This window comes from Eulemur rufifrons, chromosome 8, assembly GCF_041146395.1.
Source record: "Eulemur rufifrons isolate Redbay chromosome 8, OSU_ERuf_1, whole genome shotgun sequence".
Taxonomy (NCBI): Eukaryota; Metazoa; Chordata; class Mammalia; order Primates; family Lemuridae; genus Eulemur; species Eulemur rufifrons.
The window spans coordinates 115,880,500-115,905,717 of NC_090990.1; the positions used below are offsets into that span (position 1 = coordinate 115,880,500).

A 25,218-nucleotide genomic window follows, 5' to 3' on the forward strand; every position below is an offset into this window, starting at 1 on the left:
TAGGCCTTCTATATCTGTGGGTTCCACACCCATGGATTCAACCGAGGACTGAAAATATCTGGGGAAAAAAAGGATAGCTGAGTATGTACTGAACACATACAAACTTTTTTCCTTGTCATTATCCCCTAACAACCATTTACATTGCATTAGGTATTATAAGTAATCTAGAGGTGATTTAAAATATGTGGGAGGATATGCATAGGTTACATACAAGTTCTACACCATGTTATATAAGGGACTTGAGCATCTGGGGATTCTAGAACCAATCCTCCAGGAATACCAAGGGACAACTGTATATTTAATTTAAATATTTTTCTCATCCATGAGATAATGAAATTCCAAATATTACCAATCACTTAAAAATGTTAATTCACTTATTAAAATGTAAACATGTAGTCATTTACATGTTCAACAAATTAACAAATAAATTAATAAATGAATAAGAATAAGTGAAGTTGTTCAATGCTGCTTTCTGGTTGGTAAAAAAAACGAATAAATAAAATAAATATATGAAGTTGAAAAATACCTTACCTGATAAACTGCAAAGGGAATAATTTTTAACATAATTAAAACAAGAAGATAGAATGTTATTCACTGTTTTACTAAGGACAATTTATAAGAGGGTCTTATTACTCTCAAAAGAATATCCAAAATAGTCACTCTTACATTATAATCTCTATAACAATTAAGTAGCATTTCGTATCTTAAAATTATTCACTGAACAAACAAGCAATTCTTGATTCATGATTCATGTTGCAAGAACTCTCTAACCAATTTAGTAACAATGTGATCACCTGGGCTCCACCTTACATGGAGTTAACAAACCCACTTCATATTTAACACTATATACAGTGTGTGTGTGTGTGTGTGTGTGTGTAAGACTAGTACAATTTGCAACAAATAGTAAATTACAAATTTGTTCAAAAGATAAGACAATTTTATGACAGGACCGGGAACAGGAATGGAAATTATCAGTTTGAAAGAATATTGAGAAGTCATCAAGTTTAACCTCCAACCTCCATTAAGACTTACAACTAGTAATTTGCCAGGAACAAATCCATCCCTTAAAAATAGCATCTCCCAAACAATGCTCCAGAAACCTCACTATTAACAAAATGGTTAGGTAACAGCATCTTTTGGTCTGACCATAAAGAAATAAAGAGAAAGCAATCATCTTTTCCATATCCCAGAAATTGACAGAAAGATCAACTAGTACACAGCTCTTGCCTCACAGTTACCTGACTAGAAAGTCAAAATAGGCAGACTCTCTTTATACAGCTAGGTGGACTTCTTAAATACTGTCCAAGGTATGCAATCAGAGTAAGCAAGAAATCCTGGCTCTGGTTTACTTCATTGGCAATAAAAAGTTTGTAACTCAGGTGATGAGGGAAAATGGGGGAAAGACAGATGTTGTGCTTCTCTGAATTTATCTAAACTATCTGCCTGACTGCCATTTAAATGCCAATAACTTTTGATCTGTTTCATTCAACAATCTACATAAACTGGTAACACCCATCAGATGATAAACACAACTTACTTTTCTTGCCTCTAGGTTAGCTTATCTAAACTATATGTAAACTTTTTTGGTAAGCACAGCCATTTATTACTACTAATGTTGGTCTGCCGTCTGCTTCAATAAATTAATACATATATGTGATAATTTTAAAATTCAACAGTACGATAGAAAAGAAGTGATCTTTTCTACTAAGCATTGTTCTTGAGTTAGCACATTACAATAAATCAGTTCTCTTAACAGGACTTTAAAATGGCAAAATTGGTTTCAAACACATTTTTAAGCAGAAAGAAATCCCAACCGCAAAAGGTTTATAAAATGACTAAAATGGGTCCCTAGACAGTTTGAGTTTAGAATTCTTCACAGGAAAATATATTAAACATGACTCTGTCCTCTCTTCCCAAAACTTATCACCATTCTGTGGAAAAACATGTTTCTATGCAATTCAATAATGTTATGAGATGGTATGGGAAGAATAATTCTGACTAAAAAGGGCCAGGGAAAGCTTTTTGGAAGCAAGGAAATCTGTACTACACCTTGAAAGATGGGTAAATCGTATTAGGCAAATGGAGGGAGGGCATTCCAGTGAAGGGAAATGGTTCAAGAAAAAGCAAGGAGGTAGGAATGCACAGAATGTTTTCCAGGATAAGCACATTGGGTTAGAAGTAGTGGAAAAGTCTGAGAAGGTAGAACAGTACCAAATTGTGAGGGACTCGGAATACATATTCAGCCCTGTATTTACATAATAGGGAACCTTGCAGATTTTTTTGGTTTTTGTTTGTTTGTTTGACAAAGGAATAATAAAGTGGGATCTGTGCTAGAAAAATAAACCAGCAGCAACATATAAAGCAGAATGGGGAGATAGAGAAGAGAAAAATACTGCAAAAACTCCAGGAACAACTACTGAATGGGAAGCATTCTCTTATCATCTCACAACACCAAGGACATTGCTTTGCACATAAAAGATGTCCAACAAACTTTTTGATTTCTTGCCTGGAAAAATATAGGAACTATGAAGCAGCAGCGAATCCTACAATAGTGAGAAAACTAGACTTTGATACATTTCTGCTTCACAATAAAGATTATATTCAGATTCATATAAATAACTCAGACAAGTCTTATTCTTAATTTATAAATGTTTTTATAAAAATGATTAAAAGGCTACCGAAAATGTTATGTGATTTGTAAGGCAATGAAAACAAGATAGTAGTTCTAAAAGGACTGAAATATTTCTGCTTAGTCACAACAAAACACAGCACCTACAGGCATATTTAAAGTAAAATTATGTCCCTACAAATGGAATCCAGAGACATGGCAGGGGCTTAAACAGATACAAAAAAGCAGTAATACAGCATGTGCTTTGGGATCAGGCCATGGTGTGAATCCCAGCACAGTGATTATCAGTTATATGATCTTAAGCTAGTTAAACTCTCAGAACTGGCGTGGGCATAATCATACTTATCTTTATGTGATGTGATGATCAGAGACACAATTTACAAAGCTCCTAACCCAGTGCCTGGTTCTGGTACTAACAAAAGTACTCAATAAAGGATAGGACTGTAGTAATAATATTTGCTGCTGTCATTATTATAAAATAGAATATGTCTATTAGAAGAAATTTAAAATAGTCTAAATCTATGTCAGGCTTGCAATTTTAAAATCCCAGAGAATTACAAAACTTATTTTTCAGATAAATCTTAGAAATATTTTATGATTAAGAAAAGGTGGCCAGACACAGTGGCTCACGCCTGTAATCCTACCACTCTAGGAGGCTGAGGCATGAGGATTGCTTGAGCTCAGGAGTTCAAGACCAGCCTGAGCAAAAAAATGAGACCCCGAGACCTCATCTCTACAAAAAATAGAAAAATCAGCTGGACGTAGTAGCACATGCCTGTAGTCCCAGATACTCAGGAGGCTGAGGCAGGAGGATCCCTTGAGCCCAGGAGTATGAGGTTGCAGTGAGCTATGACGACGCCACTGCACTCTTCCGGGGTCAAGAGACTGAGCCAGACTTTGTCTCAAAAAAAAAAAAAAAAAAAAAGCCGTTTTACAACTACTGTATCCTATTGCTGTTGCAATTAGCCTAGTACCAAGTCTCAGATTTATATTAAAATATATTTGTAACACCAAATGTCTGATTTAATAATGTACGAAACTACAATTAAACCGCTTATCTTGTCAAAGAGGAGTTGCGGGATATGCCTCTACAACAATATCATACAACTTTTTACTTTGTAACCGCTCCACTCCTTAAATTGTAAATAATAGCCTGAGAAATTTCTTTTCAAAACCTGGATTGGTTTTGCACCATTGTAAGGTGCAAAGCCCAGTAGGTATGAGATTGCCCCTCATCCCTGAGCATCCCGCCTCCTTACCTACTTCAACAGTGATCTTTCCTCTTTCATGTTTTTTTGGTTTTTTTTTTTTTTAACTTCAGGATATTATGGGGGTACAAACATTTTGGTTACAAGTAACAGCCTTTGCGTGGTCCAAGCCAGGGCTGGAGGCGTGCCCTGCCACCGTACAGCGCGCACCGCATTCGCTTCCCATCCCGATCCCCGCCACCTGCCCGGACACCTAATGAATATTACTACAACGTGAGCACCTTAGCGTTGATCAGTTAGTGTGTTGTTTACTCGTTTCTAAACAATCAACCAAAGCTGCTCGTGAATAGTGAGAACCCAAGAAAAGTGGTATTTATCAGAAGTAATCACGCTGGCTTCTATCAGGCCAGAAATGGCTGGTACACCCTTCTAAAGTGGCTGCTTGAAAACTCAGCTCGGCTGGTCATGTTCACTTCCAATACAAATCAGGAAGCACTCCAATGCCAGCCCGACAGAAAGGAAAGCCAAGAACCTACTTCGTTAAATTCTAAGGTGGGGTTTAATTATGCATTAAGGCAAATAAAATTTCCATCCTCCTTTTCTTTAACAGAGTTCAACTGATACTAGCTAAAATGATCTAATTGGCTGCCATCAAGACATAAGGAAATTATATTTTTTGCTTTTAAATTGAAGATACTCCATAGATTTCAGAAAAAGGTTTTCTTAACATTTTATGCCTAAACTTTTTGCAGCAACTACCCATTTCTATGGCAAATCGACCTGGTGGTGCCTAAAAGTTCATGAATTTAAATGTGAGCAACGCAGACATTTGACAAAAACTGCCTAGTTTAGATATCAAGCGCACGAATACAAGGGACTGTGATCTGCCTGGGATTTAATTCCACGGGGATTCGGACTTTTAATCTACTATTTGTTATTCACACTCGGAGTACGTAAGAAGTCACTGCATCCTAGTATACTTTTTATCTTAAAAAATTAGCGAATGAAGCTCTTACGCTTACTCTCATTTTAACATCTTCCAACAAGAAAGCAACTCAGGGCTCGTACTGGTGCAAGCTGCTCCTCAGCCCGAGTTTCTGGTTCCCGAGCCGGACACACAAGACGCCGCGTCCACGCAGCGCCCCCGGCCCCGGCAAGCCCCCCCAGCCCCATCTCCGCCGGCCATCCCGCCTCCTCCCGCCCCGAACAAAGGAAGTCGTCCCCTACATGCACACACACACCCCCTCCCGGTCACCTCCCTCCGGGGACCCCTCAAACGCCTCACCCCTGCGCCACGGCAGAACTCACCTCCTGTGGTCCAGCGGGTCCGGGGTGCGCGGCGAAGCCGAAACAGCTGCCGCCTACCACAACAGGCGGGCGGTCACGGCCCCTGCCACCGGCGGGTCCGTGAGCCAGGCAAGTGCACCACTGGGGGCCGGGGCGAGCCCTCCGCCCCCGCTCGGTCACGTGGTCCAGGGCCCTAGGCTCCCCTCGCCTCCCCGCGGCGCCCCTCCGCCACCTAGGGGTCCCGCAGTGCTGCCAGCCCTCAAACGCCTCCCTCCTCTGCGCCTGCGCCCCCAGCTGCAGCCGCTCTCATTCAAACCGACCACGCCCCGCGTCTTTCGGACCGGCCAATGACCGGCGGCGGGGCGGGGCCCGGCGGCGGTGGGGCGGGGCGGGGCGCGGCGTTCGCCTCCTCGCTCTCTTCTCCTCCCCGCCCGGGACCTGCGTGTCAGGTTGAGGGGGGTTTTGAAGGCTCGGTCCTCCTCTGGCTCCGGGCCTAGTCCTCAAACACCAAACTGAAGTTTCTTTCCCGTTCTCTTATTTCTTCTTCGGACACTGAACGGTGGAACAATAAAGAGCGACCAGAGTTCAGAGAGCGTCTGGGCTGACCCCTTTAAAAGATGGGATCCCCAAACCACTGCCTCCTTCCTGCGAGGCTCGGAGCCGCCCTAGAGATGAGTATTCCAAGCGGCAGCTGCAGGGTGTTTAAGAAACAGAGGCCTCTGTGAAAGGAACGGGGGACCGTGTGAAAGTCTGAACAAGGCAGCCTCAGTTCTCGAAGCTGTGTCACAATTACAGCGTTTCCAGCTGTTGGAAAAGCAAACTTTTGTTGACTGCAGAATTGCTGTTTCCCAGGAAACCTGGGTGGCAGTTTTACTTAGTTGCAGCGGCTACATTCCAAATACGCTGGGAAGAATACGTTTTATTTCCGTACACTTCCCCTCCGTACCAAGTGAACCGAAAAATAGATCTCAGTTTGTTCTTCACAAAATACCAAGACTGCAGCCTCTCTGGAGTAAAGAATTTGATGAATTCAGTTAGATTATTTCTCAAATCGGCATTTCTCCACTTACATGAAATTTAAATGTTCCCACGGGGTCAAGGATATGTTAAAGAAAATCCTAGTTTCAGTATCTCTCTGAATGACAGCCTTAACCTAACGAGCAACATTTCTCATCAGATGCGAGTTACGGCAAATTGTTTGAAGGAACAGTTTTGGCATCACACGAAACCTGGGTTTGAGTTCCAATCTGTCACTTACTGGACCTTGGCCGAGTTACTTATTCTGTTTAGGCTTTTATTTAGCCTTTATTCTCTTTAGCCTGTGTTTTATTATCCGTAAAACACAGATAATACATACTCCTCTAATAAGGGTTGTTATGATGCTTCAGTGAGGTCGGGTTGTTAAGTGGTTGACATTGGGCCTGACACATGGGTTCTGCTCAATACAGGGCACCTAGTATCATTATTATCAAGCACCTTTAATATGAGGTTCTTATAAACAACCACCAAATTAGCTGGCTGTATTATTTCAGAGGTAGGCATTATAATTCCTTCTTACTCATAAAAATTCTTTTTAAGTATTGATACTTTTAAGTATTGCTACTATGAAAGCCACAAAGGAAGTACAATATATTGAATTCAACATGTCCAAAATGAATCATTATTTCTTCCCTGCAAATCTTTTACACATGTGACTTTGTATTTCTGATGTTAGCTCCATCTTCCTAATCACTCAAGTTGAATTATCTTTTAAATTATCTTTTAAAGGGCATGAATCAGATTATGTCACTCTCCTACTTAAAAACCTTTAGGGACTTCCCATTTGATTTAAAATACAATCCAAACTCCCTACCATGGCTCACAAAGTCTTAAGCCATCTTGTCCCTGCCCACCTCTATACTCCTTCTATTTCCTTCTCCTCTTGCCTCACTTTCCGGCAAATACACAGCGCATTCCTCAGGCCCTAGCACAGACCAAACCTCAACTCAGGACCTCCTCCCTGGCAGTTGCTTCTGCCTAGATTTTTTCCCCAAGCTCTTTAAATGGTTGGCTTCTTTTTATCCCTCAGCTCTCAGCTTATTCATTACAGCATTCGGCAAGTATTTATTGAGTTTCTGCTGTGTGTCAGGAGCTGTTGTGGGTACTGGGAAAACAGTGGTGATCACAGCAGAACACAGCCCCTTCTCTCATGGAGCTCAATGAAGATAAAGAACAAGAAAAAAATATCAGGTGGTGATAGGTACCATGCAGAGAGTTCAAAGAAGGGTGACATGAGAGTGCATGAGTGAATGGCTAGCTTGAGGGTCAAGGTAAGGAAGGCCTCTCTGAGAAGATGGCGTTCAAAGTGAGATTTCAAAGTGAAGCCAGCCTTCAAGCAAACTTCAGGGAAGAGCACATTAGGCAAAGGGAATAGCTAATGCAAAGTCCTCCTTTGTGGGTTTGAGAAACTGGAGGAAGGCCACTGTGGCCGAAGTGAGAGAGAGGAAAACACACAAGAGGCCACCGAGGCCTTTGTAAGCCAGGATAGTGAGTATGGACTTCATTTCTGAAATGTTATAGGAAGCCAGTGGAAACTTTTAAGCATGGGAGTAACTTTATCTGCTTTGTATTTTTAAAACAGCACTCTGGAACAAATCCAGAATTTGAGACATTCTGCAGCTAGCCCAGACTCTTCATAAAAGTCAATATCATGAAAAACAAACTTAAAAAGGCACCTGAATCTTGATGGAGTCCTAAATCAGGCAGAGAGGGAGAGACCTGTTTAACATAAACTGTCATCTGTTCAATAAATGCCTATTATGTGCCAAGTGCTCTGTTGGGTGCTGGGAACCCAGCAGTGAGGTTTGCACCGCACCATTCCCACACTACTAGATGAAAGCTCCTGGTGCCGACACTGCCTACAGGCTTCCTTGACCATTCTTCAGTGCCTTGGAGCAGGGGGAGAGCAGTGAGAAAGTCCATAGCCGTACAACATGTGGGGGTGTTAGGATAGGCCAAGCTTAGCTTTTTAAAGATGTAGCCAGAGTGGCTGGACTTCCCTGAGTTATAAGTAACCACATTGAATCAAGGCAAGTTTGAATAACCAAGTAGATAACACATGTTCCCTCCCCAACAAAGTCTATCAAAGAATAACAGTGCTCCCTGGACTGAAAGTCAGAAGCATTGGGTGTGGAGGTTCCTCAGCAAGAATGTGGACTTGGTAGTTCACCTTTATAATAAAAGAAGGAAAAAATTGGGATGGGGGTAGAAGCTTTCCAAAGGACTACCCAAGAAAAGGGGGATGGGAAGGAGACTTCAAAATGCAGGGGAAACAGCCTATTAGGCTTCATCTTTCCTGTGAAATCTACAGTGAATCAATACATAATAATAGCCAAAAGTTACTGGTGCTAAATATGTGCCAGGCACTATTCTAGGCATTTTTTGTGTTGAGGATTCTACCTGGATGCTGACTGATGCAAGGACTAAAGGAATTAATAAAGTGCTTAGGACAGGGCCTAGTACATAGTGCTAAATAACTTTTGCTATTACTATAATTTTAACTATTATTTCATCTCCACCACAACCCTATGAAGTAGGTACTAATATCATCCCCATTTTACAGTATCTTAGGTTGGTTTCCCTAGAATCAGATCCTGAGATGGGGACTGAGATCCATACGATTTACTGAGGGAGGGAGTGAAACAGGACAAGGAACTGGGAAGATCCAAGCAAGACCCAAGCAGGAATGGATCTCAGCAAATCCTAGCCTTGGTCCAATGCACAGAGGGAAGGGAGGGCTCTGGAGTCTAGAGCATAAGCCACCCTGCAGAGGCAGCCTCCATTTTATGCAAGGATGCTGGCTGTTTACACCCTTGTGTCAGGATGGAGTGGGGTGTGACTTCCCCAGGTGTGGCTGCTGTCCCTAGCACAGACTGTCTAGGGAAAGGGGCAGCTGTGAGCTCTAGCAGCCAACCCCAAGAAAAATCACTGTGAATCTGTACATTCCCCATATGCGTGCCTCTCTGTTACTTCCTTCTGGCGTCCTTCTATAAAAACACTTAGATGTGAAAAGAGATTAACCGCTTGGGAACAAGGGGATAATAGTTGGGCAGGGTGGAGAGAATGTCCTGTACTAGGGTGACCAACCATTCTGAGACTGAGGGGGTCCCAGGAGACAGGACTTTCAAGTTTATTTTATTTTTTTATAGAGACAGGGGTCTCACTATGTCACCCAGCCTGGTCTCTAACACCTGGCCTCAAGCAATCCTCACACCTCAGCCTCCCAAAGTGCTGGGATTACAGGCATGCACCACCACCCAGCCCTGGGACTCTCACTTTTAAAACCAGGGCTGGAGTTGGTAAAGGCAGTTAAGTGTGGAAACCCTTTAGGGCTTGTGAAACAAAGAAAGTAGGTTTAAAAGAAAGAGAAGCAAATAATTATTAATAGTTTAGGGCTTTAACCAGGAGACACCCCCCTGTTCTTTTACAGGGTTACCTCCTAGGGTTCTCTAAAATTGAGGGGGACAATATCCGTTCCTAACAGCACATCTGGAGGCTGCCTGTTGGCAAAGCAGTCAAGTGCTCTCAATTCACATTGTGTCAGGTGCAGAAGTCACAAGCTGTCCAATCAAACTTCTTTACTACCCTTTGTTCAAAAACTCACTTAGTGAGTGGCTTGTTTAGAAAAGAAGTGAGACTCTTATGACTACCCTAGCAGTCTTCCATGTGTCTAACTTCCAAGAGTCTGTTTGCCTTTAGGGTAGTACGCTTGCTCAGATGTTCTCCTCTGAAGATAATGCCACTGTTTTATGAGGCTATTATCAGTCCTTAATAATGGCATCACAAATGTGCCCAGAGGTTCCAGGCAAATCACAGGAATCTAAATTGTCATCATTTAGAACTCTTTCTACTCCACTGGCTAGACTCCACCTCAGATAGTTGTCCCTGACCCTTCCCAAACTATGGTTTCATTACATCAGTAGGACCTTGGTAGAGCCCTGGTCTCAGAGACAGAAAGACGTGTCTCATGTCCCAGTTAGGTCAAATTCCTCCCAAGAAACCAAACGTAGTCATCCTACAGACACTTGCTAGCATGCAAGAGGGATTGTGCAGAAAAGGGTAGATCTTTCAGGAATATTTGGGCAACACTCCGTGTCAGTGTCTACAGATTCTATCCATTGCCTCTACTCCAGCCAATGGAGTAGAGGCCCCCCTGACCACAGGTCTCCCTTGCTGTGTTCTCAGGGCCTCTTAAACCCACATAAGCTCACAGATGTACTCTTCTTTATCAAGTTACGGGGCCTTTTCAGTCTAGCCTCCTCAGTTACATTTCTACCTTTACTTGCCTTTCCACTCACGGAAGAGGAGGAAGGAGAGAAAAGAAAGACTTGACATTTATTGAGCACCTATGTGTCAGAAACTGACAAGGCACTTTACACACTTAGCTCATTTAATCCCCACAAACCCCCTTTATCCCCATTTTGTGAATGAGGAAGCTGAAGTTCAGATCACTTATTAATAGATAACTCACCCAAGGTCCTCAATTAATAAGGAGCAGAGCTAAGAGTCAAACTCAGTTTTTGTTAATAAATAACTTCTGCTTCCCCACTGTTCCCAAGCAGCCAGATGGATCTTCCTCCCTCCCTTCCCTCCTCCCTGTCCACCTTCCCCCTCTTACTCTCTCCCCTCCCTCCTCTGCCAATATTTTATGATCGTGATGAATGCCATTATAGAGTACAGAGAGTGCTCTGAAGGCTTGCATCAGGGGATCCTGACTTAGTGTCGGAGATGAGGGAAGGTTCTGGAGGGAGTGACATGCTCAGGGATGAGTAAGAAATGACCAGGTAGAAAGGCAGGAGCAAGCGGGGTCAGACACCTCAGGCCTGTGAACAGCTGAAGGGAAGACCCTAAGGTGGGCAGGACACTGTGCATTTGAGAAACAAAAGAAGTTCAGGGAACAGGGAGTGGGCAGGGGCCAGGGAGTGAGTGCTTCAGGGAGAAGTTCTGGTCCTCATCTTTGACCTTACCTCACACTCCCCTGAAGTAATAATGAAGAGATTATTTGCCATCTTTTCAGAGAAAACCTGTTTTATCTTTAGAGTGGTGTTTCTTAATGAGGGTCCTATTGGCACTTTGGACGAGACGGTTCTCTGCACAGGATTGTTCTGTACCTTGGTTCCACCCGGCTCCCAGAATGCCAGCTGTGACTCCCCTTCCATTTCTGAGAGTCCCTGGGCTGTCCGGCCTCCTACTGAGAACCAACTGCTAGTCGGGCTGCAGGAGTGTCACTGCCGTCGGCTTCAGTACCATACTTTATCCCTTCATCTGGACACATCCAAACTCCCCCTTGGCTGGATCTCCTTCCCTATAGACGCCCTGATGGCTCTAATGTTTGTCAGCATGGCACACCGGGCGCATTTCCGATTCCATAGAATACATGTTGAGTCCCTGCCATATACCTGGAGTACAGACAGGCTAGTGACAAAGACAGATATGAAACAATTAATTACAAGAGAGTGGGGAGAGTGTAACTGCAGAAGCTTGTACAGGGGATGGAGGTGGCAGAGGAGGAAGCGAAGACCTCTCCTGGCTGAGGAGGTGGGTGGGGGGAAGGGTGTTCCAAGCAGAGAGGATAGCAGCCCATCCAAAGGGTGGGGACATAAAACTCCAGGTGAGCTTGGAGAGCTATCATAGCCTGGGATTGTGGAAGCATGAATCCCAAGGTAGGGCGTGGTAGGAAGACAGGTTGGAGAGGTAGGGAGGCAGGCAGGTGGCGACAGCTCACAAAGGGCTTCACATGCCATGTGAAGAAGCTTAGACAGTCTACAGAATAAACTCCCAAATGTGTTGCTCTGCAAATCTTCAATTATCCTGAAATGATAACATCTGAATGAGGTATTTAGAAATTTTCTGAAGAGCTTTATAGATAAGGTTACTACCATGTGGTACGAATTTCTCCCTGGATCTATAATTTCATTTATGAAGTCCTTGTGTGCGTTAGGGGATTTTAAAGTTTGTTTTCATGTATTATTTTTTAACAGATTTCTTGAGCTATAACTGACATACAATAAACAGCACATAAATGGCACGATTTGTTAAGTTCTGACAAACATTCACCACGATCAACATATCCATCATCTCTGAAAATTTTCTCATGCTGCTTCCCAACCTCCTCCCCAACCCCAGGCAACTACTAGTCTGCTTCCTGTTATTATACATTAGTTTGTATTTTCTAGAATTTTATATAAATGGAATAATACAATATGTACCCTTTTTTAAAATCTGACTTCTTTCAAATAGCATAATTACAGTCCTGTGCTGCATAACATTTTGGTCAATGACATGGACCACATATATACTCTATGAGATTATAATACCATATTTTTATTGTACATTTTCTATGTTTAGATATGTTTTGGAACACAAATACTTGCCATTGTGTTATGAGTGCCTGCAGTGTCCAATATATTTAATAGTAACACACTGTACAGGTTTGTAGCCTGGGAGCAATAGGCTACACCACATAGCCTAGGTGCGCAGTGGGCTGTTCCACCTAGGTTTGTGTAAGTTCACGCTGTCATGTTTGCACAAGGACCAAATTGCCTAACAGTGTGTTTCTCAGAACGTATCTGCTCAGGAACGCATGACTGTGCTTTGAGATTCATCCATATAGTTGCATGTGTCAAGTTATCATTGTAAATTTTTTAAACTTTCAACTTTTGAGGTGTGCCCTCCTACGGTGTTTACTGTATCTCAACAAATTACGATTTATTCCATGGGATGACAAAGCTCCACATTGGGAGAGGCTTTAGGGGCAGTAGGTGCCCCCTGGAAATATAAGAGATGCTGCTTAGGGGTGAAATGTTGAGGCATAGACCCTAGATTTCTGACAATCCCCCCAAATATTAAAGAACATAGGAGTAAGCAAAATAATGGCCTTCAAAATGTCCAAGTACTAATTCCTGGGATCTGTGAATGTGTTACCCTACACGTCAAAAAGGATTTTGCAGATGTGATTAAATTAAGAATCTTGAGAAGATTATCCGACATTGTCTGGGTGGGCCCAAGACACAATGTAATGACAAGAGTCCCCATGAGTGAAAGGAGGCAGGAGTGTCAGAGTCAGAGGAGATTTGAAGATGTTATGATGTTACCTTTGACGGTGGACGAAGGGGCCATGGGCTGAGGAACGCAGAGAGTCTCCAAAATCTGGAAGAGGCCGGATTCTTCCCTCCAGCCTCCAGAAGGAACGCAGCCCCACCTACACCTTGATTTTAGTCCAGTGAAACCATTTTCAGACTTCAGCCTCCGGGACAAAAAGATAATAAGTTTGTGTTGTTCCACACCACTAAATTTGTGATAATTTCATTAAATAAAATTTATGGGAGGTCATTTTGGACTGAGCTCCTGTTTTAGGCCCCAGCAGACCAGACCAAACCAGAATGAAGTCATTTGTGCTAGGTGCTGTGTAATCAAACCAAACTTAGAAACTGGCCAGTTTTCCAAAAAGCAGGAGATTCACAGGAAGCAATCCAGTGGGGCCCAGTCAACCTGAGCCAGCATGGTAAGGAAGTCCTTTCTGCTTTAACCCTACAAGGAAACAACCAGTCTGCTTTTTGTCCCTTGTTTCTGCTTACTTGGCCTTTCTGCCTGGAAAGCTCACCCACTCTGCTCAGCTCTCTGGAGGGCCTTTCTGTTTTAGATGGGATGCTGCCCGATTCATGAATCACTAATAAAAGCCAATCAGATCTGTAAACACAATTTGTTGAAATGTTGCTCTTTAACGATTTGTTACTGCAGCAATAGGAAACCAGTACAATAATCAATCCTATACTTGATCTTAGCCAAAAGGCCAAGAAGTGATAAAATAACTCATCCTGTAAAGAAAAAAAGAAAAGCAAAAAAAAAGCTTACAATGCTGACGAGTCTGACTACTTCTGTTTCTTCTTCCTCTCTGTGATGTGTGGTCTAACAAGAGTAAAAGCAAGTTGGCTTTGAAATCAGACTGACCTATCCTAGTTCTGCTCCTCTGAGCTCCTTTCTCATCTTAAAGAAGGCATTATATTTACCTTGGGGGGGTGCTATGGAGAGGATTGAAGAGATGATATACACAAAGCACCTAGCACACAGTAGGCCCTCAGTAAACGTTAGTTTTCTCTGCTTCCCATCTAACACCTGATTCCAAGGAACTACATTGTTGTTGCTAGTGACCTGCTATGTAATTGGAGCTAAATTGCTTCCTCTCCTTGTGTCTGTTCCATGAAGTTAAAGGAGATACTTAAGTCCGGGAGAGTATTTAATTAGAGATTGTAATATGACTAGATACTCCTGGTTGAAAAGTGTTATTTAGATGCAAAGTGCTGTTATCTTTTGAGCAGGTAATTGTTTCCTGTCCTAAATTGTTTAGCATTGTAGTGAGTTGCCATCTCTGAGATAATGACATTTCTTGAGAGGGTAAAGAAATATCTCAGCTAGGCGTTGTGAGTCTTAGTTAATTAATGTTTATTAAGCCTACATAAGGCTACCATAAAAGGCTAAATGTTGATTATTTACCTTTCATATGATTGTCAATTCTGATATTTTAATATAGCAACTAATATTGTCCAAAGAAGTTGGCATTTCAGCATTGGATTAGGTAATATTTATTTTATAATCATGTTGGGGGCTCTAATTTATTACTATTCAAAGAGATTTTTTTTTTTGATACAGGATCTCACTCTGTTGCCCAGGCTAGAGTGCAGTGTCATCATCATAGCTCACTGCAGCCTCAAACTTCTGGGCTCAAGTGATCCTCCTTCCTCAGCCTCCTGAATGACTGGGGCTACAGGTGTGTGCCACCATGCCCGGCTAATTTTCTTTTTTTTATTTTGGTAGACGCGGGATCTTGTTATGTTGCTCAGGCTGGTCTCAAACTCCTGGCCTCAAGTGATTCTCCTGCCTCAGTTTCCCAAAGTGCTAGGATTACAGGCGTGAGCCTCCATGCTTGACTGAGTTGTGGTTTTTACCACAAAGGGGTTAGGGAAGTATTGATAGCTGTTATTTTTCTATAATGGCATAACTTATAACAGATTTACATTTCATATCCTTATCTCATATAAAACCATACAAACTGCCTAAAAAAGCTAAAATTTTGAAGTACTAAGAGATCTTATGTAATAGTTAATAATTTTTAAGGCTAGTATTTATCAGACATTATGTGCCAGGCACTGTTCTAAACCCTACGCATGTGTTAAAACTAAAATAGGCATAATCCAACTCTAACACGTCACATTTATTTAGAGAGCATTACTATCTGTAGAAATTTTCAAGTATGTAACTATTCATCAGGATTGTTCATACTGCGGTGAGATGGAGGAGGATTTGAGAGCATAAGGACTTTGGTTTCATAGCAATGGCTATCATTTATTGGACATGACAGACACCAGATGAAGTAAGCGCATTATTTTATTCTTAGAGCAAATTTTTGAAGTAGGATTGTCATCACCATTTTACGAAGTAGGAAAGTAAGAGTCAAAGAAGTTAGGTCACTTGCCCAAACTTGAGAACCTGGGAGGGGGCAGTACCAGGATTCAAACTCTTGTCCTGCTATCCCTAGAGCATGAGGACATGGGAGGGTCCTGCACGCCTTCCATGAAGAATATCCTTCTTGGGGAAGCCAGTCTCTCTTTCTGCTCCTTACAACACTCGTTCATCAATGAGGGTATTGGTCTGGGTGATCTCTAATGTCTTTTGCAGCTCAATGTTTTATGAGCCTTTGATTCTCATTTCATTTTCTTCTTTCCATAAAAGATTATACCAAAGAGAAATGTGACTCTTTAAAAAAGGTATTGTGATGAGTCAACCAGAATCAATCTTACTTAAGCCCTGACATATGCATTAACTGAGGCCAAGAGATGGTTAAAGATTACTTTCCCTCCCGTGAGCTGGGGGTTTAGTCTTCGCTGGAGAGAGGGGTCTCTTTTCCCAAGTAGAAATGTAGTCAGTGTGCCCAAAGACCAGAAGACTCCTCTCGTGAGGCTACCCCGAGCAACACGTGTGCACACGCATGTATGCACACCCACGTACGCAGACACTCCATGAAGTCAGGCTGGAGGCAGGGCTGAAAACCAAGCACTTACTGCACCCAGGTCAAGACTTCAGAGCATTTTCCATTTCCTAGCACTACACAAAGGATTTTTTCTATGTACATAGCACAAAATATGCATGAGAAGGCTGAAATTTTGGCCACAGTGCATCTCCCAGACAAAACAGTTGTCTTGGTGCCCTAATTGAAGCCGTATCTTAGTATCAGGCAGAGGAAGACAAATTCTACCCTCTCCACATGTGGTCTGAGTGGCTCTGTTCTCCTTTCTACTCATCTGTTTTTTTCCCCAAATCCAGAACCCGAGAAGGGACAAGTGCCTAAGTGAGGAATAGTCAACTATGGCGTGTGGTTCACATGTACTCAGTAAATGCTAGTCGACTACGAATATGTTTAAAACATAGAACAACATGCTCTAACAAAGGCCATCATCTTTTCATATTTTAAAGTGCCATATTTCCATGTTTCCTTTTCTGTTAATTCATGTCATTTGCTCTTTGGGGTCATTTTTTTTTATTGATTTGAGTGATGTTTATTCTCAAATACTTAGAAAATGCAAGAAAGCATGACCAAAGTGTCATGATTAATTCTTCCTCACCTTCACAAGCACATTGCCAATTTCTGCTGATTTTTACTCCAAAATATGCCTTATGTCTGGAACACATCCATTTCTTTGATCTCTGCCACCACCACGTTAGCTCCTTTCGGTTTCCCCAATACACAGAGTTCCTTCCCATCCTCAGGTCTTTGTGCGCATGTCCCGTCAGCCCAGAACACTCTGCCCCGACACCTTGCATGGCTGGCTTTGCATCCTTCAGGCTCCAGCTGGAAATGCACATCCTCAGAGAGCCCTTCCCTGCCTGGACAGCTCCAAGTTTTCTATTCCTTCCTACATTCTTTCTCTTAGCAGTCTCTTCCTATCCCTTATAGCAGTACACATTAGTAACAATAATTAATAATATACATTACTCTAAATCCTTTGCATGCAATTAATGAGTGTTTGTAAAGTGCTATACAAGTGTTGATTTAAGCAACCAACTCATATGAGCCTCACAACAATCCCATGCGGTGGTGCTACTAATATCCTCATTTCATAGATAAATAAACTGAAGAACAGAAAAGTTAAGCAACTTTCCCAAGATTGCACAGCTAGTAAGTAGCAGAGCTAGCTACAAACTTTACTTGGCATCAAAGTCCACACTCCTAACTATTCTCTATACTTGCTTTTGATTTCAGGACCTGGCATAGTGTCTTATACCCAATAGGTATGCTTACTAAATATTTGTTTAATAAATGGAAGAACAGCTCTAATAAAAAAATAAAATTTACCTGTAATGCTACCACATAGAGATTTTTGGAATTCATTCTCTAGATTTTTCTCCTAATGCAAGGATAGACTTTTTTTTTTTTTTTTTAGAGATGGGATCTTGCTCTGTTGCCTAGGCTGGAGTTCAGTGGTGTGATCATCGCTCACTGTGGCCTTCAACTCCTTGCCTCAAGTGATCCTCCTACCTCAGCCTCCTGAGTAGCTAGGACTACAGGCACTCACCATCATGCCCGGCTAATTTTTGTAATTTTTTCTGTAGAGAGGAGGTCTTGCTCTGTTGCCCAGGCTGGTCTCGAACTCCTGGCCTAAAGCTATCCTCCCACCTCAGGCTCCCAAAGTGCTGGTTTTATAGGCATTAGCCACTGCACCTGGCCAGGATAAACTTTTTGTCAAAGTCATAACTTTTAGAAATCATTTTGAGAAGCATATATGAAGCATCAATGTATATATATATTTGACATTTTAGTCATTATTTTTAAAAAATTATAATTTCACGTCAATGTTCTTTCTTTAGGCAGTGGGTAGAGGGCAGAGGAGAGAAGGACAAATCTTCAGATAAGGGAGGAAGGGTTTTCCTAAAATATTCTGGCCCTTCTTATCTCTAGGCAGAGGTTGCTAAACTTAAGCTGGAAAGCTTAGGGAAGGGCAGCTTCAGGGATGAGGCATTTTTTTTGTTTGTTTTTTGTTTTAAATTGTACCTCTTTAAATCAGTGCGTTTTAAAGTTTATCGTTAGAATTATTTTCAGAAAATCAATTAGCAAGAGTTTTCTAAATGTTCCCAAAGCACAGCAAAGGTTCATGATTTACAGTACAAATTAGACAGACTATGATGATTACATGGCTACGTCAACGGGAAAATTGGATAAAAGGCAGCGCTGACCTCCCAAAGAGCAAGGACAGCCAGTAAAGGCTGCTGGTAAAACATCGAGAGGAAGTTTCTCCAAATACTGGTTTGCTTATGGTTTCAAAGATTTTTTTTTTCCTGACTTTTAAAATAGTTTCAGAATAACAAGTTTTTAACAGCTGGTCATCAACTTCATGCACACTCACAAAAGGACTCCATCTCTAAGACTGACTATAAATAATACATCCATCTGGCTCTCGCAGGAGTATCGAATTGACTTGTTGCCCCATCACCGTGTCTCCTTTCTGCCACTGCACAATGACAGGGTGAAGCCAGACTGCCACGGTGAACAGATATAGTTACAGATAGAGACATTGCATTGTGGACACCCCACATTGCTGAAATAAAGTTAGCTGATAGGATTACCGAGCATCACCAAATGCAGTCATTGCAGAGGAGGCCTGTATCACATTACCTTTGAACATATTTTCATCTAGAAACACCATACACCGAATGCAAAATCCATGAATACCTGACCCCTGGGCGTGGCCTAGGACATATTATTCAGAGCCGTCTCCTATTTTCTTTCATGGGTAAACAGAAATCCTGAGCTAGAAATAGAGGGAGAGAATGTGAAAATTAAAACAGAGTCAAACCAAGTGTTTTGAATGCTCTTAAAGGACAAAAAAAAAAAAAACAAAAAAACAAAAAAAACACTAGAGTTTAGATCACAGTAGAAGTTCCCTATGTGGTCTTCAAAGCTTATTTCTTGCAGCTAAGGAGCCCAGACGAAGCAGACATACCACGACTTTGAAGCTTCATTTTTGTTCTATTATTCAATCGCAGTCAACTTCCAACTATTGAAAAAAAAGATGATTTAGAGTTAAAGGATTGCTCATCTGTGTTGCAAGGCCCTTCAACTTGTTCACTCTGTGATATCCAGAGACCCCAAGATGTTGGTGAGTTTCTATTGTTACTGCCTTTGTTTTAGCTCTTTGTATTGACGGTAGCATTATGTTGGCTGGAGACTTAGAGCAACATATTGTTTTGTGCAGTGCAAAATATCAATGAATCATGCACTGAAAGCTTTTAACTGTAATCTAGTCACAGTCTAAATGACAAATATCTATTTGGATTGCTGAATCATTGCCTCCAATAGCCAACTCTTATTGTCATTACCAAGTCAGTAGGGCTGATCTTAAAAGCGTGGGGTGTAGGACCTGTGAGTGTTTTGTGTCTGTCTTAACTGGTACTTCAGTGGAGGTAGGAAAAGGTGGGTAGAAACAATTCCTGTTTCTCCTCTACATCTGAGTCCTATACACCTTCCCCAGTTTGCCTGGCTAGCAGAGGTCTAAACACAGAACAGAGGGTAGTGGGGATGAGGTTGAGAGATTGTTGTAAGCACATGGCCCCACAGTTTTCCTTTGGTGATGAAACAGCCCTCTAACAGTTTGTCAAATGGTATTATCACTAAATGGGCCTAGTGACTAGAAGAAATATCACCTACCAGCCAGAAACCAGGATTGCTGACCATCTCTGGTCTCTCACCACTAAGGAGTCTGGGTTTTCCCATCTATAGACATTCTTAACTGAATCCATCAGATTGCCAGTCATCCCAGCCGTGGTTATCTTCTTCTCTTAAATAGGCAGGTTAGTGGCTTAGGGCAGCACTTCATCTCCAAATTTAGACTTCATGATCAAATAAACCACACAGGGAAGGGCTGTCAGCATGGTGATCACCTTGGTGTTCATCCCTCCTCAGGTCCTGGACTGGAGGGTTTTCCCAGGCTGGGGCGCTGTGATGTCCCGGGCCTGGTTGCTCACAGTGTTCGTGCTCAGAGGGGCTTGTGAGCCGTCGCTGAACACACAATGGTCAGCACAGCTGCACGAGCAGTCGTGGCCCCAAATGTACTCCCCTGACTTCAGTAAATCAGATGGAATTCCACAGAAAGGTTCTGTTGGGTTCTGCCCGGAACCTCTTTGGATGTGCCTTTGGATTCCAAGATTGAGCTGGGTGTTGATGTGGGAAGATGTTCCAGTTCCTTCCAGCTACCTGTAAGGCCCATTACAATGCTAAGTATAGGGATTGTCCCTTTCCAGAAAAAAATTCTCTTGATATTTTGCATGCGCTCAAAAAAATAATAATAATAACAGAAGCTGTTTTCCTATATGTAATTAGAGAGTTCCTCAGGCTTCTGGCTTATCCTGGTGGTGCCTCTTTTTCTTTTTCTTAAGAGTCATAGCAAAAAGGCTGGGCGCAGTGGCTCACGCCCGTAATCATAGCACTCCGGGAGGCCGAGGTGGGAGGATCGCTTGGACTCAGGAGTTCAAGTCCAGCCTGAGCGAGAGCAAGACCCTGTCTTTACTAAAAATAGAAAAAATTAGCCAGGCGCGGTGGCAAGCACCTGTAGTCCCAGCTACTCGGGAGGCTGAGGCAGGAGGATTGCTTGAGCCCAGGAGTTTGAGGTTGCTGTGAGCTAGGCTGACACCATGGCACTCTAGATTGGGTGACAGAGCGAGACTCTGTCTCAAAAAAAAAAAAAAAGTCACAGCAAAAATCAAATTTTATCAGTTTAAACAGAATAATATTTTAGAAACTGCAATCTAGCCAACAATGTGTCTTTTCTTCCTTAAATAGGAAGGGCTTGGAGCTCAGCAATGAGCTTCTCAAAATATTGTACAAAGAAAGCACGAGGATGACTTTGGGGCTATAGTTTGGGTCATTAAAAGTCCTGCAAAACTAGAGTTTGTCTTCTTTTTTTCTTTTCTCTGTAGATATTTAAACATACTCTCTTTTTTTGTTCTCAAAAATCAGACACTGTTTCGCTTAAAATTATTTAGTGATTTTTTTTTTTTACCTTTAAACAATATATTCATTTACAGGTAGATTTTACAAATAGTTTTAAGGCTCTGTAAGAGATTACGTCTTATATCTGCAATTCCTTCCTTTATTCTTTAAATATCACCACACGTAAGGAGTGCCTTGCCTTCCAGACCTACACATCTTTCTGTGTTCCAGCACTGAGATAGGTTTTGGTTTTTCATTTTTTTTTTTTTTTTTTTGAGACAGAGTCTCACTCTGTTGCCCGGGCTAGAGTGCCATGGCATCAGCCTCACTCACAGCAACCTCAAACTCCTGAGCTCAAGCGATCCTTCTGCCTCAGCCTCCCGAGTAGCTGGGACTACAGGCATGTGCCACCTCCCGCCTCGGCCTCCCAGAGTGCCAGGATTACAGGTGTGAGCCACCGCGCCGCCCAGCCTGGTTTTTCATTTTTAAACTACCATGCACTGCATTCTCACACTGTGCCACGCCCTGTGCCAAGTGCTTCTCGTGCATTATCTCAAGTATTGCTCTCCCTATTTTTCAAAAGGGGAAACAGACATGAAACTAACAAGTGGAGAAGCTGGAATTCCAATCCAGGTCTCTCGACTCCTGCTTCCCGCTGTGCCTTGTACTTGCCCGGGAAGCATTTCCCCCTGTTCTTCAACTTGGGTCAGAGTAGCCTGTAATGCTGTTCGTGAAGACGTACCTCACTTTTTAGTAAATACAGCCTCTGTAAATGATTTAAAGTGATTCTGCAGTGAGCGCTCTCTCTCTTCCCCTCTCTCTTAAAAGTAGCTTTTTGTTTTGGGTTTTCTAACATTGGCATGTGTCTATAAATTAACATTTTTGTACAATGTTTCACAGATGCCTTTACCACATTTAGTTTGTACTCCTTTTTACTTCAGAGAACTTAGCTCAAAAAAAAAATTTTTTTTTTTGGGTCAAACATACTATTTTAGCTTTTGAGGTTTTCTAATAAATCTCAGGTTTATAGACGCATACAAATTTGGTTGAGGAGAGAAGCTCAGGGATCTGCTCGCCCAGCCTGTAATTGCATGGGCGAGAGCGGCCGGTGGCGGCTGTGGTCACCCTGGGCCGGTGAACCGCAAAGCCCGGGCTACTCCTGTCCTCCCGGGAGCACCAGCTACTCCACCTAAAAGTTGAGATCATTTCTGAGGAGTTATCCCAAAAGTTCACAAATCAAGAAGAGAGATCTATATGTGTGTTTGAAATTTTGTAAAAAAAAAAAGAAAAAAGAACTCATCTGCCCAGTGGCAGCTGGTTTTGTTCTGACTGTTTTCAGGAACATCCCCCAAATACTCCGCCACCTCCAGACTCCAGCTGGTCAGGACTGCTCAGGGGACGCCAGCCTTTCTGACCAGGTGCCTGCCCGGGTCCTCACTAGGAGAGAGAAGTTTGGCTGCAGACCGGCCTCCAGGTGTTCAAAAGGCCTACCTGTCCCTTGGTCATATTTCTGCCAGTCTTTCTCTGCCCACAGGGGAAGTTAGGAGAAGGGGACCAGAATGTCTGGAGGGACAGCTGAGAAAGCACTGGAACAGGAAGGTCGGTGTTGAGTTTGAGCTGAGCCAGTTTCCAGTTTCACACGCCTTATAGGCCTGTCCGTGACGTGTGGGCAAGGGACAGCCAAGGCACTTTAAATACATCAGTCCTTTCCTTGCACCCCAAGGTCCTATTTTGAGAGAACAAACTCCAAATAGTATTTCCTAAGGGAGGTTGATAAATATTTGGTCATTCACTGTCCCTCAAGTTTTGATGAATGAAAATTTTAACACTCCCCGCTGTTTTTTTCTATTCCTGCCTATAAAAGCAGTGGCATAAAACCCCTGATGACGTTAACACAGTCTTTAGGATGGGTTAGCTCTTGGCCGGGCTTTCCGCCTTCACGTTTCTCGCTGGATTTCTTTAAACGAAAACATGCATTTCGTTCTGGCACAGACACCCGCGTAGGCAGAGTTCCACGCGTTATTCCCATACGTTTAACAACGAGGCTGCTCTCTTTCCACCCGAACAGGACGCACGATGAAGACAGTCGGCGAAAACCAGAAGATCTACGGTTACAATTACGAACTGAGACCAGGCAGCAGAGGACGGGCGAGGTCAGGCTGCACCCACATGGACGACACCGATTTTTCAGAAGATACAACGGGTAAGCAACAGGAGGAGTTGCCTTATGACGGGGGCGATTGTGATTTTACCTCAAAAAATGGCACCCTTGATGGCGTGAATCCAATCGTTTTCACAGCAGATGGCCCTCAAGAGAAGGCTACACGTGACGAGACCTGCAGAAACACAGCGAAGGCCAGGCCTCTGGGTAAAATTACTGAGAATCCCGTCAACAAAAAACATGATAAAGAGGAGCAATGCACCGTAACTGCCCACATTCCAGCTGACAAAGGAGACATCTCAAAGTCAAACATTTCCGACATTTCACTCCATCATCTTTCCCAAGAGCACTTCTTACGAGGTCAAGGCATCGACTGTGAAACTCCCCCAGAGATCTCAAATGCTGACAGTTTTGAAGAAGCAGCTATTGTGAAAAATATTATTTCATGTTATGTTGAGAATTCTTGGCCAAAAGAACAAACCTCAGAACTCACGGACCAGCTTAACCCCAAAAGGGATGGTGAAAACAGCAACGAGCCCAGTTGTTCTCTAAACAGGACAGAAGAAGATACCTCTGATTCAGAAGAGCCAGTGGCCGCTGGAGATAGCAGCCATCAAGAAAATTCAAATTTTCTAACTAAAATCAAGGGTCCAAGCGATAAACAAAAAAGTTGTCAAGGGCAGTCGCCCCAGAAACAGCGGACTGAAAAAGCAAGTTCAGGCAGTGGATTCAAATGCTGCCAAGGTCACATTCATTACCGGCTCCCTGATTTCTCTAAGGCTGCTCCCAAAGTGAAAATTCCTCAAAATAACGTAGTTAACGAACCATTTACAATAGCTAAACAAGCCAACTTTTCTCCTAAATTGAGAAGTAAATCAGCTATGGCGCAAGATCCTTTAGAAACCATGCCTAAGTCAAATTGTGTTGAAAAACAACATGAAGAGCAGATGGGGAAAATTACTGAACCTTCACAACAATTACAGGTAAATGAAAATAGTCTCCGGTAAATACATAAGAAGAGCCACTGCTCGTCTATCTCCGGGTGGGTCTGTGGAGGGCGCGTGGGGCTTGGTTCTAGTTCTGAGGTCCCATTCAGCCTCCTGGGTTACCCTGGGCAAGCGACTTGACCTCCCGGAAGCCCAGTGGAATATCCTCCTGAGAAGACTCAGGGGCTGGACTGGACTGACAAAAGCATATGAGAGAATAAAATCTAAATTCTTCCAGCTGGAATTTGGGTCTCCCCATTTTTAAAATGTAGCTCCCCTCCCCAGGAGTCACCCTCAGTTACCTCGCTGGTCCCGAACCTCTTCTCAGGCCCTGGACCCTCTGAGCTCCTGCCTTGCGTGGCACATCCCATCTCTGCTTACCAAAGACCTGCGTGTTTTCGTGGCCTCTTTCAGTTCCCCCTTCGGCCACATAACTTTTCAGGTCCCCCAAGTCACAGCCTTTTCCATCCTTGTTTGCTTAGTGCTGTGAGAGGCGGCGTCAGTCGTCACAACCTGGAGGTGTCTGTTTCTCCCACTAGATTCAAAGCTCTGGAGGGCAGAACCTCATCTTCATCTTTCCGCTGCCCACCTTCCCCCAGAGGCCTGGCCTTGTGTCTCACATACGTTACGGCCTTAGCTATTGATGCTGAGTTGGATTAAGATCTTTAATAACCGATTTCAAACGTGTTATATTGGTAACCATCCAGTACAAAACTTTGTTGATGCTTAATTTATGCTATTCCCCCCTTTCCCTTACCCCATCTTCTCACCCCCTCCCCAACTTCCCAACATGCTAAGGCTCAGGATCTCATTGATTATTGAGGTTCACTGGTAAGGTAAATCCACACTGATGATAAAAATAAACATTTTAGTTCTTTGGCACTTTGCCAGGACTTCATGATCTGTCTTTTAAGCTTTATACAAAGGGA

At 42.8% G+C, this 25,218-nt stretch overlaps 1 protein-coding gene across 1 annotated transcript in view; it reads left to right on the forward strand.

The window, feature by feature from the left end:
* The first annotated feature begins 23,311 nt into the window (after positions 1 to 23,311).
* The window catches only part of AKNAD1 (AKNA domain containing 1), a 38,705-nt gene continuing 36,798 nt past the window's right edge, over positions 23,312 to 25,218 (forward strand). The window contains exon 1 of the mRNA XM_069479250.1: positions 23,312 to 24,286. Coding sequence (XP_069335351.1) covers positions 23,312 to 24,286 — 975 coding nt within the window. The remainder of the gene's footprint in view (positions 24,287 to 25,218) is intronic.